The 12,435-nt window shown below is 42.4% G+C and overlaps 2 protein-coding genes and 1 long non-coding RNA gene across 6 annotated transcripts in view; 1 reads left to right on the top strand and 2 right to left on the bottom strand.

Annotated features, from left to right (window-relative positions):
- Nucleotides 1-5,262, bottom strand: part of GLCCI1 (glucocorticoid induced 1) — a 100,377-nt gene extending 95,115 nt beyond the window's left edge. Inside the window, exon 1 of one of the 2 annotated variants that reach the window (XM_025471244.3) lies at nt 4,591-5,262. In XM_025471244.3, the coding sequence (XP_025327029.2) occupies nt 4,591-5,065 (475 nt within the window). In that variant the 5' untranslated portion in view covers nt 5,066-5,262. The remainder of the gene's footprint in view (nt 1-4,590) is intronic. The other variant, XM_025471245.3, reaches the window with a different exon arrangement.
- Nucleotides 1-12,435, bottom strand: part of UMAD1 (UBAP1-MVB12-associated (UMA) domain containing 1) — a 360,265-nt gene that overhangs the window by 26,166 nt on the left and 321,664 nt on the right. The window lies entirely within an intron of this gene.
- The window catches only part of LOC112674859 (uncharacterized), a 103,294-nt gene continuing 95,345 nt past the window's right edge, over nt 4,487-12,435 (top strand). For 2 of the 3 annotated variants that reach the window (XR_004804692.2, XR_003145617.3), the window contains exon 1: nt 4,487-4,626. This is a non-coding gene — a long non-coding RNA (uncharacterized LOC112674859). The remainder of the gene's footprint in view (nt 4,627-12,435) is intronic. The other variant, XR_004804695.2, reaches the window with a different exon arrangement.

Below are 12,435 nucleotides of genomic sequence, written 5' to 3'. Positions count from 1 at the left end.
CACACAAAACTATATATAGAGTTAAACTGACAAAGGTGCTTTTATGTATCTTAGGTGTATGATATTCAATAGGCTTAGCATACCTTATTTGAGAATACAATCTTTAAACGTAAGACAGTTAAGAATAACTTATATAAATTCACTTTTCTATTGAATTCACTGAACTAGAAATCTTATGCACCATAACTGATGGGAAAAGCTAAATAATCAATGCCGCTGATACTTAGTGTAGTTCTCAAAGGCCTATAACCTTTCCCAAAAATCAGTATTTGAAACCTGCCATTTTAGGAAAAAACAAAACAAAACAAAAACCCCCACAACTTTTAACTATTTTTACTCAAGTATAGGAAAGCTTTGAAACAAGGTCCTCTAAGCACTCTAAGAAAATTAATTTTAAAAGAGGGGGGCCATTAGAAGGACCTTAATTTCTAAGAATATCAGCCTGAGAAGTAACTTTATATGAAGACAATGCCTAAGTATCTCTAAAAAGTAAGGGGGAGAAAAAAGTAATTAAAAATGTTGCATTCTACAGACTGGGCATAGCACAAAAATGACTCAAAGAGGGAAATTTAATGAAAAGATTAAAAAACTGAAAGCAAATTAATTGATTAAAACACAAAGACATACACGCACACTACATGAAGTCATTCAACATTACATGCTGGCTGGCTTTGTATTTTCTTTTAAAATGTAATCATAACTTTTTAATGTATAAAACAATAAAGCTCTCAATAATAATCATGAAAAAATCTAATCAAATTTCACTCTAGAGTCAGTAACCTGCTAGCACATTAGGCCTAAATAAATGTTATGTTAAATCAGGAATCAACGCATGCTATTTTCCATAAAAGGAGCCATATAAATTACAAGCTCTTCCATGTTTTTTTAAACTAGATTTAGTACACTTAAGAATAAGCAGTATTCTCCATCCGGAGTACTCTAATGCAACTGCTTTTATATCTTTTAGAATTTGTAATTCATCCTAATGTTCAATCTTTACCAAAAAAAACCACAAAAGGATTTGCAGTTGCTACTTACTATCTTAGCTTACACAGTAAAATTGTGAGCATTTGTAATGTTTCTAAATCCATAGGTTTTGCTCTGAGGTTTCAGAAAGAAGCAACTTTATTTTCTTTTGGATATTACTCATGATTTGGGGATTATTAATTTTTAACACTAACATCCTGTTATATTCTCATTTGAGTTGTTCTATTTATCTCAAAGGTAGACTTTATGTATTACCATTACAAAAAAATAACTATTTGCATAATACTTTATGATTTTACATCTATTACAAACACATCACAGGGAGCCTGAGGATGCATTCAGCAGCTTGTCATTCACCACTTCAAGACCCTTCAGAACCAAACAAGGGGGAGGGTGACATTTTGCTAATGGCAGAAGTAAAGAAATGAATATAAATAACAAACCTTGAAGTTTTAAAAATACAAAAGAAATTTTAAAAATACAAACAAAAGTATGATCCACATGCATAAACAAGATAGTTTTAATTTGTAAAAGTTCATATCCTTATACAGAGCAAGGTAAAGATTTATGTATCTTCTGTTATGATACCCTTTAAAATCATCTAAAATTGTGCTACAAAAATAAATTGCCATCTTGTTGAATTTTATAAATTATTAAAATTTGATTGCATCTTTACAAAAATCAGCTTTTCCTCAGCTTTGTGAAATAATCAGAGTGTCATTTCTTTATTACTACAGCCATAACCCTATAAATATACATATTAAGAATGTTTAAGAGGGAAATAATAACCTAACATGTTTGGAAATCATGTTGTTTCATTACTTCTTCTTGGTAAAACAGTTACAAAGAAAAGTGTTTAAAGCTTCTGTATTTTCTTCCATAACCACCAGTCCAGATTTAAAAAAATACTGAATGCTCAGTTATGTCACCTCCAGCCCAAATGCTCATAGCACTTGAAGCTTTTTGTAAACAATATGCCTCTATACTAAATACATATCCCTTGAGCCACCATCCACTTAATTTAACATTTTTAAATGTAGTTTTAAATGCAGCATAACACCTCTTACACACACACACACACACACACACACACAGAAGTGTGCAGAAAAGGAGGTGGAGAGCAAGAAATGGAGCACGTTGTTGTTTTTCATTCATGCAGTATAGTGATGTCAGTGTCTGCAGCAGCAGCAGCAGCAACAGCGGCAGCAGCAGGAGCCTTGACCTGTGGAGGCTAAAATCCACTGAAGTCAGAACCTTGCAGAATTTAAAAGAAACTGAGTAGATAATGTTTGAAAGATTGTTCAACTGTTCATAGCGCAGATTTTAAATGGCCAGCTAAACAGAATAGATTAGTTGCACAGTTTTAATTTGGGTAGAGAGTGGCAAGGCAGGATGTGGAGAAGTAACATAAAGGTAATATAATCAGGGAACTGGGGGCTGAAGAGCCTGCATTCAAAATCCCTTAAATGTAGGAAACTGACAAAGCACCTGGTGTTAAAAACAGCAGAAAAGCCTCTTCTATTCCCAATACAAGCTCTCTGGTGATGCAAATCTGTCTGCTGCACAACCAGACTCAGAAAAGTGTTTTCATCGTGATTACATTAAAATTGCATTTAACTCGGATACGCCACACTACAACAAAGAGGATAGCTTAAGCCTGATCACAAATTTCATTAAAACTACTTTATGATGGACCATGTAATTCTTCAGCAATTAAGGCTTTTGAAGGATACAGAAAAACAAGTTGTACTAGGATGTGTTGTAAGATGTTAGTGTTTATCAACAAAAGGGGAGGAGGCACTGGATGGCCATTAAATTGTTGCAGCAACTACTCTTACTCTGCCCACAAAACCCTGTGTACACAGTCTGAAATGGTTATTTTATGGCTGTTACATTAGTCCCTAAAAGAAAATCCCAAAACTCAATCTATGTACTGTTGAAGCTAAATCACTCAAAAATTTCTCTTAACTGCTGGCTTCTATTCATTCCTTTACCTCTCATTTCATATAGCTCCAGAAAATGTGCATGGGAGCTGCATATGGCATTAATCTGTTAGAAAATGGTGGCCTTTTCTATAAAATACAGCCAAAGATGTTGTGTTCGGTTGTGGTCATTATTAGGGCGATCACGTTGTTTTCATTCATTCATTCAGGATTTGCTGGAGGATGTCAGTTTCTGCAGCAGCTGGCCTGACCTGGGGGAGGAGTGGGGGAGCAAATTCCTCCTGGTGCATACAGATTACAGGAGGTATTTCTTGGTGCTCCTGTACACATACCATTGCACTACATCCTACTCTGCCACACCATCAAGTGGTCTGAAAACAAGTGCCTTAGCAACATGCTAATTTATCAGCCAGAAATATTTTTTTACAAAAACAAAAACCAGCCAAACTGCAATCCATCATAACACAATCACTTTTCTCTAAGTCTTTCGTTTAAAAACAAAACTCCATTAAAAAAATTTCCACATACCACATAAACGTACAGAGAGCTCCACAGTGTTTCCCTTCCAAGCAGAGAGTTTTCCACTCGGTATGATCAGTTGTCTCCATGATGCTGCTGCAGGAGCAGCAGCAGCAGCATCTGTAGCTCTAGCCTGGCATCTAATTATATTAGCTACTCCACTCTCCCTTATGAGCTTTAAGTCCCTGTTTTGGCTAATCTTCCTTTTCTCCCCCAGGACTCAACTAGATCATGCACTGTGTCCCTAGACATAAACAAAACCAAACCAAAACACAAAACATTAAGGGAAGCCGACAGCATCCACTAGCTCACCATTACCTTTGACACCTAACAAAAAAGAAACTTGAGATCCTTTAACAGCTCAACTGAACTGTTAAGTGTACTTAAAAATGGAAGGAAAAAGTGAGCACACTCCACAAATAGGTCTTTAGAAATTTACCATGAAAATCCCGAGTTGGGCATAGACGGTTTCCAGGGAAGTACTGCTGTGATGCATATGACTATATAAAGTAGAGAAAAGAGAGAGACCAAAAAAAAAGAAAAAAAAGAAAAATCCCCACCATCCAACCACCACCACCACCACCACACTATACAACACACTTCAACTGCACATTCACAACTGTCTCCCCTACACACCCAACAGATCACCCTTCCAAAAGAGAAATATATTCATACATATCCCAGTAGTCTCAGGGACACTGCGAGGAACTTCGCAGGAAAGCACAAAGAGGCTGCAGATTACCACCCGCTACCTTCTCGGGCTGCCAGAGTTTGGGTGCGTGTGTTTTTAAGTGTTTTGCCCAGCTCCTCCTTCCCCCGCGACCAACAGCACACACGTACGTGAGTGAGCTAATCAGCTCACAAACTGGAAGGAAAAAAAAAAAAAAAACCTTTCGATGCAGGCGAGTGATGGAAGATAAAATCTGAGGGGCGGCATGTGGGTCAAGTAAAAGTTGCTCTGCAGTTCGCTCCTCCGAGCCCCGCAGCCCCGCGGCGACCGCAGGGAGGTGAGGTTCCCAAAGCCACTTTCACACCTTCGGTAATGCACTAGCAAAGAGAAGCCCGGAGAGGCTGGAGTTTCCACGGACCGAACCGTCGGGGAAGCCGCCGCCCGGGAGGACGGAAGGGTTGGGCTCGCTACCTCTGCACACGGGCGAGCCGGGGCTCCGTCTCTCAGGTGAGGTGCTCCTCCGCTGGCTCTCGGGGGACCGTCTCGGGCGGCCCTTGGCCCGCGGCGCCGGCTCGGTCGGGGCCGCGGCCGGCGGCGGCGTAGGGCTGGGCGGGCTGGGGCCGCGGGCCGCGCCGGGCCCCGGGAGGCTGCCCAGCGAGGCGGCGGCGGCGGCGGCGGCGGCGGGCGGGCGCGTGGGGCTGTGCTGGCTGCCGCGCAGGAGCTGGTAGGGCACCGTGGCGCGGATGGGCTGCAGCAGCCGGCCGGCTCCCGCAGCCGGGGCGCACCCCACGCCGCCGCCGCCGCCGCCGCCGCCGCCGCCGCCCGCACCGCTCCCGCTGCCGGCCGAGGGGGCGGCGGGCGGGGAGCCCGCGGCGCTGCGCCGCATCCTCTGCGGCGGGGGGTGAGGGGTCTGAGAGGAACTGGAGGAGGAGGAGGCAGTGGACATGGTGGCTCCCAGGCCCGGGACGCCGCCGCCGACACCGAGGCGCGGAGCGGGAGGCGCGCGAGCGTGTGGGAGCCGGCGCGGCAGTGCGTGCGAGTGTGTAAGGGGGAGGGGCGCGGGGGCCGGAGGAGGAGTCTCCCGCTCCCCTTCCCAACGCGCACCCCCGCCGCCTCCGAGCCTCGGCGCCGCGGCGAGGGGGAGGGGAAGGCTGCGACAACAAACGCCAACGGCCCCAACCGCCGCGCCGGGCTCCGGAGGCGGTCACGGCCGGGCCCGCGAGGAGCGCGGAGCCGGAGCCGCCGCCGCCGCCGCCGCCGCCGCCGCCGCCGCCCCGGGCATCGCGCTGACAGGGGAGAGGGACCACAGTCCGGCTCACGCCGCCTCAGGGGCCGCTCGCCGCCTCGCAGGGCTGCGCGCGCGGGAGCGCCCGCCAACTGCAGGGACGGCCCAGACCCCTGCCTCTGGGGACCGGGGCAGGACGAAAGGGCCTGGAGGGGTCTCGCTCCCCGCGGATCCCGCGCCACCGCAAACGCCGCCGCCGCCGCCTCCGCCCGCTCCTCACTCCAAACGGCAACTGATTCCCCACCCGCGCCCCGCCCCCGGCACCGCCTCCCGGCGCCCGGACCCGGCAGCGGCCGCAACGAGCACTCCCATTGGCTCCGCCGCGCTCCACCAGCTCTCGAGTGGTTGGCCGCGGCGTAGGAGTGAGGGGAGCCGTGACCAATGAGAGTGGTGCATGCTACCTTGGGGGCGGGGCGTGACGGAGTAGAGGCGTGGGGAGGGGGCCAGCAGTGCGCCGCAGGGAGAGGCGTGAGAGTTGACAGCCTTTGAGGCGAGGGCAGCAGTTTGGGCTGCCCTCGGAAAGTGCGTCCGTGTGTGTCCTGCGCGTGCCCCGACACCCACAGACACACACACTCTGGGGTGAGCCAGTTGCGAGGGCTCCACCCTCCTGCGCCGATTGTGCAACTCGAGACCGACGACCCTGCTTTAACTTTGCAAGTACACCTGCTCTTTTGGGACGTTTTAGAGGTGGAACCAGAAGAACCCATCCCTTCCCCTCTAGCTTCAGTAACCTGAGTTTTCGTGGCTTAGTGGGCTGATTGATCAAAAGAACTTCAGGGCATCAAAAGCAAAGTCTAGAAGCTGGATCGAACGCCGGGCCAATGCTCTTTATGAAAGTCTACCCTTAACGTTTGTAGTTACGCAGTGAAAAGAGAAGCAAATCTTACATTCCAAGACAATAGCGGAATTGCAAGGGTCAACAATGAATTGTACATCCTTACACCATCAATTGGTTATATTCATGGAGGGCACCCCGTTGCCTTTCCCCAGAAGCAGATGGCCTCTTGGGAGAAATAAATACCAGACTTAATGTAACAGTCCACTGTGGTAAATTTAGTTTCTATTCTGCAGTGAAACTGGAGAGATACAACGATTTTTGGATGCCTATCAAAAACCTAAGTTTACCCCTATAGCAGACCAAGGTTATAAACCTTATGCGGGAACAATTAAAGGTATACATCAGATTCTCTCCATTAATTTCCATGAGATTAAAAAAGAGAGAGAGAGACAGAGATGGAGAGAGAAGGGGGTTATCAAATCGGTCTGCTCTTGGTGTCCGCCCACACTGACAAGCTTCCTGTGATTTTAGATACTATGTTCAGGGGTTAGTTTCACTTAGAGGAGCCATCCGTCTCTGTTTCCTTGTGCTCTCAGACCAAAAAGCATACTAGCTTCTGTGAAAAGTAGATGAAACCCAATTAAAAAAAAAAATACAGGAATTGCATCCAGTACTTCCCATTAAGACCGGTGGTAGTTCCTCACTCTATCAAACACTAGAATAATAGCTAACATTTAATGAACGTTCATCACATGCCAGCCACTGGCCTAAGAATGTTTTATGTGTTATGTCATTTAGTTCTCCTATAATCTGCAAGGTGGATACTATTATTATCCCCATGACATTCTCCACTATAGCACAAAAAAGCTAAAAGTCTTGTCTGAGATTACTCAGCTAGTAAGTAGGGAGCTAAGAATCCAACTTAGGTAAACTAACTTGAATCTATAAGCCCTCTATCCTAGCACATCACAGCATAAAGCTGTGGAGTATACGATTGGTAGAGAATTTACAAACAGTTCACAAATCTCCTGTATGAGATAAGTTCCCATTAGTTCAAAAGAAATTTTACAAGTGAAGATAGCCTACTACGTATGCTTTTCTTTCCACAATAACATATATTTTAATTATACATAGAGCAAAAACTTTATTCTTTCAAATTTGGTGTAATTGATCTATTGTGTTAGTTTTTCCACCTAAAAGACTTCATTAATTAGGAAATTGCATTCTTTCATGAGGGAAAAAGTAAGTAGCTTCTTTGCTGTGACTTTTTTAGCATATCAGAAACAAAAACTTTAACAGATCAAAATATGTGAAATAAAGAAAAAGGCCAGTAAATTACTAAGTTTTGATTTGATTACAGCATAGTTTCATTATAGAAATATCCTCTCTGGCCTCTCCTAAATATAAGTATGGAACAACCTCAACACATTAGATTACAATAATTCTAAATTTATACCAAGCCACAGTCATAATGATCAATACTTGATTTGGATCTAAAACCGCATACCTAGCCATATTTTAAAGGTTTTCGGTGTATGTTCAAATTCTACCATAGCCAATTAAATCAGTCATCTAAAGCAAATCTAAATGACCCACACAGAGAACTACTAATGTCCTAAAATCCTATTTTTAGTTACTTATAAGTTATCATGACCTGTTTAGATGTTCAATCAGCTTCTCTTTGCTAAAGAAATCTTGGTTGTCTCTTAAGCCTTTATTCTCATGAAATAAGTACTGATCTTCCTGTGTAAGGAGTTCAGTCTCCAAACAAATCAAAGGTGGGCTAAAATAAACTAAACCTGCTTTCAAATGTCTATGTGTTGAGTTCTTAATAATGCTTTATCCTCATCAAGGCTGAGAGTAGGCTCCTAGAGCATCACAGAAGCTTTAGGAAAATGTTCTCCTCAGTAAATTAGAAAATCCTGAGAAGGAGGTGTGGCTAGCTTGAGTAGCAGAGCACTGTTATACCACTGTGTTAGCTAGAATAGAATGGCCCAGGGCATGGGATGCCTGAGTGGCTCAGCGTTGAGCGTCTGCCGTTCTCTCAGGGCATGATCCGCATGATCCTGGGATCCAGGATTGAATCCCACATTGGGCTCACTGCATGGAGCCTGCTTCTCCCTCTGCCTATGTCTCTTCCTCTCTCTGTGTGTCTCTTGTTAATAAATAAAATCCAAAAAAAAAAAAAAAAGGTCCAGGGCAGATTATTTCTATTGGTTGAATATAAGTGGGACAATCTCTGGAAATTCTATATGAGACTTAATGTTAGTAATGACCTCCTTACTATGTTGCCCTGACTAGAAGAAAATAACATTGAAAAAACAGTTCGATGGCACGGGAGCCACCTTTGCTCTCAGTAGCCTTATGTCTTGGCTGTCTGTGGGACAGAAATTACCATTAGCTCATTTGAGGTAAAGTTCTAGTATATTATCTTCTTCGTTCATATATAGTAATGGACATGTTTTAGGTTAAATTAAAACTTGGAATCAATGACTACATATGATTAATATCCGGCCCCATGTAGAGAGAAAATGAGGTAAAGGAGCATCGGGCCTACAGAGCAATCAAACCTCTCTTTTCTGGTTTCATCCAGGTTTGCCAGGCTGCATGTCCAAGATTCATCCAAATCTAAGAGGCAGTCCAGGCTGTCAGTATTAGCAATGAGGTCATGGCTGAGAAAGAACACTAAACAGATATGCACTGATGTTCATCTTAAGCTGATTAAACTCTGTTGTAGGTAGATTCTTTATAGCAACAACAAAAAAAGCCTTGCCTGAATTTTTGTCCCTGGCAGATGCTTACAATAAAAATCCTTACTGCTTGTGACAGCCTGCGTGCGCCTTTGCACTGGGTGCTGCTCCCTCTGCCTGAAAAGTTCTTGCCCCAGATATTCACATGGTTTGCTCCCTAATTTCCACCAGCTCTTTACTCAGAAGTCATCACCTTCATGATGAGAGCTTTTCTGAAAACCCTTTAAAAATTGCAAACACCCCTACACATTTCCTAATCTGTATCCTACTTTTTTCCCCCAGAAAGCCTATCACAATCCAACCTATTATAATTATTTTTTGTTTTGTCCATCTAGAATATAAGAACTATGAAAGCAAGACTTTTTGTTTTACAACTGCTGAATCTTCATAACAGTGCTTGGTACATGGTAGACGATCCATATATGCTCAATATTGTTGAAAGAGTAGCAAATTTTAACAAGTGCTTGTCGAACCCAAATTGTGCCTTTTATCAGAAAAAATACATACGACCATAGGTAGATCTGCTGAAAAGACATAGCCACAAAGCAGAAAAAAATGTGCCATGCAGCTCCTATAAACCACACAGATATTTGCATTGGAATTGGTGTTCAAAAAGAAAGCATAAATTATATTCTGCTGAGTATACAGGCAAAGTGAAAAATATTAGCCCTAGTGGATATTGGAGGCTCATCAGAGGTTTGAAATGGACAGTGAAATTGGTGATGGAGAAACAGGCAGTTGACATTTGCAGAAAAAAAAAATAACCAAGTGAAATGGACAGAGAAGCACAGTTGAGGACAGTTAGGGAATGACATCCTGCCGACTTGTAGACAGTTCTCTCTCACTGTTAAGAACGGCTATTCTCAAGAGGCCTATATAAAGGAACTGAAAAAAAAAAAATGTGTTTAAGTAGAAAGGAACATTTCATGTAAATAATACAAATTTTGCTTTTTTTTTCTCTAGTTTTATTGAGATATAATGACATAAGATTGTGTAAGTTTAATAATGATTTGGGGCTATCTAGGTCTATAATGCAAAATGATGAACACTATAAGGTTATTTAACACATCCATGACCTATGCGTGTGGTGAGAACTTTTAAAAATCTATTTTCTTAGCAACTTTCAAATATACAGTATAGTATTGTCAACTACAGTCATCTCACTGTATATTTCAGCTCCAGAGTTTATTCATTTTATAACTAGAAGTCTGTATCTTTTGACCACTTTCACCCATTTCCCTCACTCCCCACTCCCTGCCCTTGGTAACCACCAATCTGTTCTCTATTAGATAAGTTCAGGTTTATTTATTTTTTTTAGATTCCACATATAAGTAAGAATGTTTAGTATTTGTCTTTCTACATCTGACTTATTTTACTTAGCAAAATGCCTTTAAGTTTCATCCATGTAATCACAAATGGCAGGAATTTTTTCTTTTTATGACTAAAGAATATTACATTGTATTGTGTATATTTTATATTTCTATGTTTCCATGTCTTGACTATTATAAATGTGCAATGAACATGGGTTTGCAAATATCTCTTTGACCTACCTACTCATTTCATTTTCTTTGGAAATATATCCAAAAGTGGGATTGCTAAATTATATGCTAGTTCTACTTTTAATCTTTTGAGGAATTTCCATCCTGTTTTCCATAGTGGCTGCACCACTCTACATTTTCACCAGCAGTGCTCAAGGGGTACTTTTTCTTTCTTTTTTTTTTTTTTAAGATTTTATTTATTTAATCATGAGAGACACAGAGAGAGGCAGAGACATAGGCAGAGGGGGAAGCAAGCTCCCAGCAGGGAGTGTGATGTGGGACTCAATCCCAGGACCCCAGGATCATGACCTGAGCCAAAGGTAGACACTCAACTGCTGAGCTACGCAGGTGTCCCAAGGGGTCCTTTTTCTGCGTAGCCTCACCAGCACTTGTTATCTCTTGTCTTTTCTGAAAAAGAAATTCTAACAAGTGTGAGTTGGTATTTCATTGTGGTTTTGATTTGCACTTCTCTGATGATTAATAATGTTGAGCATCTTTTCATGTACCTGTTGACCATGTGAATGTCTTTTTTGAAAAAAGTATCTGTTTAGATCCTTTGCCCATTTCCTTTGCTGTGTAGAAGACTTTTTTCTTTTTAATTTTTATTTATTCATTAGAGATACAGAGAGTGAGAGAGAGAGGCAGAGGGAGAAGCAGGCTCCACGCAGGGAGCCCGACGTAGGACTTGATCCTAGGTCTCCAGGATTACGCCTTGGCTGAAGGCAGTGCTAAACCACTAAGCCACCAAGGCTGCCCGGCTTTTTAGTTTAATATAGTTTCACTTGTTTGTTTTTGCTTTTGTTTCTTGTACTCTGGGCATTGTATCCATAAAATCCTTGCTAAGACCAATGTCAAGGAACTTTTTCCCAATGCTTTTTTCTAAAAGAAGTCCAAAAGAAGCAATAGAAATAGGGGTTATCTAATTTTTAAAGAGTAAATATCAAAAGAGCAAGTATGTAAGTATTCCTACAAGAATAGAAAACAGGAATGCCTAGGTGGCTCAGCAGTTGAGCATCTGCCTTTGGCTTAGGGCGTGATCCTGGGATCCTGGGATCGAGTCCCACATCGGGCACCCTGCATGGAGCCTGCTTCTCCCTCTGCCTACGTCTCTGCTTCTCTCTCTGTGTGTCTCTCATGAATAAATAAATAAAATCTAAAAAAAGAGTAGAAAACAGTGATGAGGACCACCAGGTTTTCAGCTTTCATTTCCACAGCAATTTCTATAGCCAACTCTGATGCCAGGGGCACATTCCCTAAGCTGATATATAAGCTGACTTTTATCACTTAACTAAAAGACTATATTGTACAAAGCCAGGACATTCAGAAGCTGAAGATGTGGGGACCAAAGAAAACTGCAGATATTCTCTTTTCATACTGTGGCATTGTATTTGTTTTAGCTCTGAACACAGTGTCAACAATGCATGAGAGCAGCAGTAATCCTATGAAGAGAGTATGCTTGATTATCATAGTGTTACTTTGTTTTTTTATGAGATTTCAGAGTGATTAAAATGTGTTCTGGATTAATTTCCTCTTATGTGTCTGAATTTTACTCTTTACTACATGAGTGAGTTAAGGCACTGTTGTTAAAGTGCAATCAATTCATCAGTGCTTGATGAGAGAAGTTTCTTGTTATTATTTTAAGCTTTTTGTAGCACATAACTTTCAGTGTCCTATTCAGCATCTTATTGAAAGAGCCTGTACTAATACATCTAATTAGCCTATATGAAGATTTAATAACACATTACTGGCAGCAGGCCTCATCAAGTTCCTTATTAAATGTTTTCAGAGTGTCAGACACTGCTGTATACTCTGTAGGGCACATCCGTTCTCACACTTTGGTAAATTGTAGTCTATCAGAGGCAAAAAGCTATGCCTACAAATCGAGGCAAAAATGATTTCTAAACATATGTCTTCAAGAGGAGAGGTGTAAATAAAAGAACATGGAAGTGATGAGAGGGAAAGATC

The sequence above is a fragment of the Canis lupus genome, chromosome 14 (genome assembly GCF_003254725.2).
Source record: "Canis lupus dingo isolate Sandy chromosome 14, ASM325472v2, whole genome shotgun sequence".
NCBI classification, from domain to species: Eukaryota; Metazoa; Chordata; class Mammalia; order Carnivora; family Canidae; genus Canis; species Canis lupus.
The sequence above is the reverse complement of the archived record's forward strand: the minus strand, read 5'-3'. Positions and strand labels throughout refer to the sequence as shown.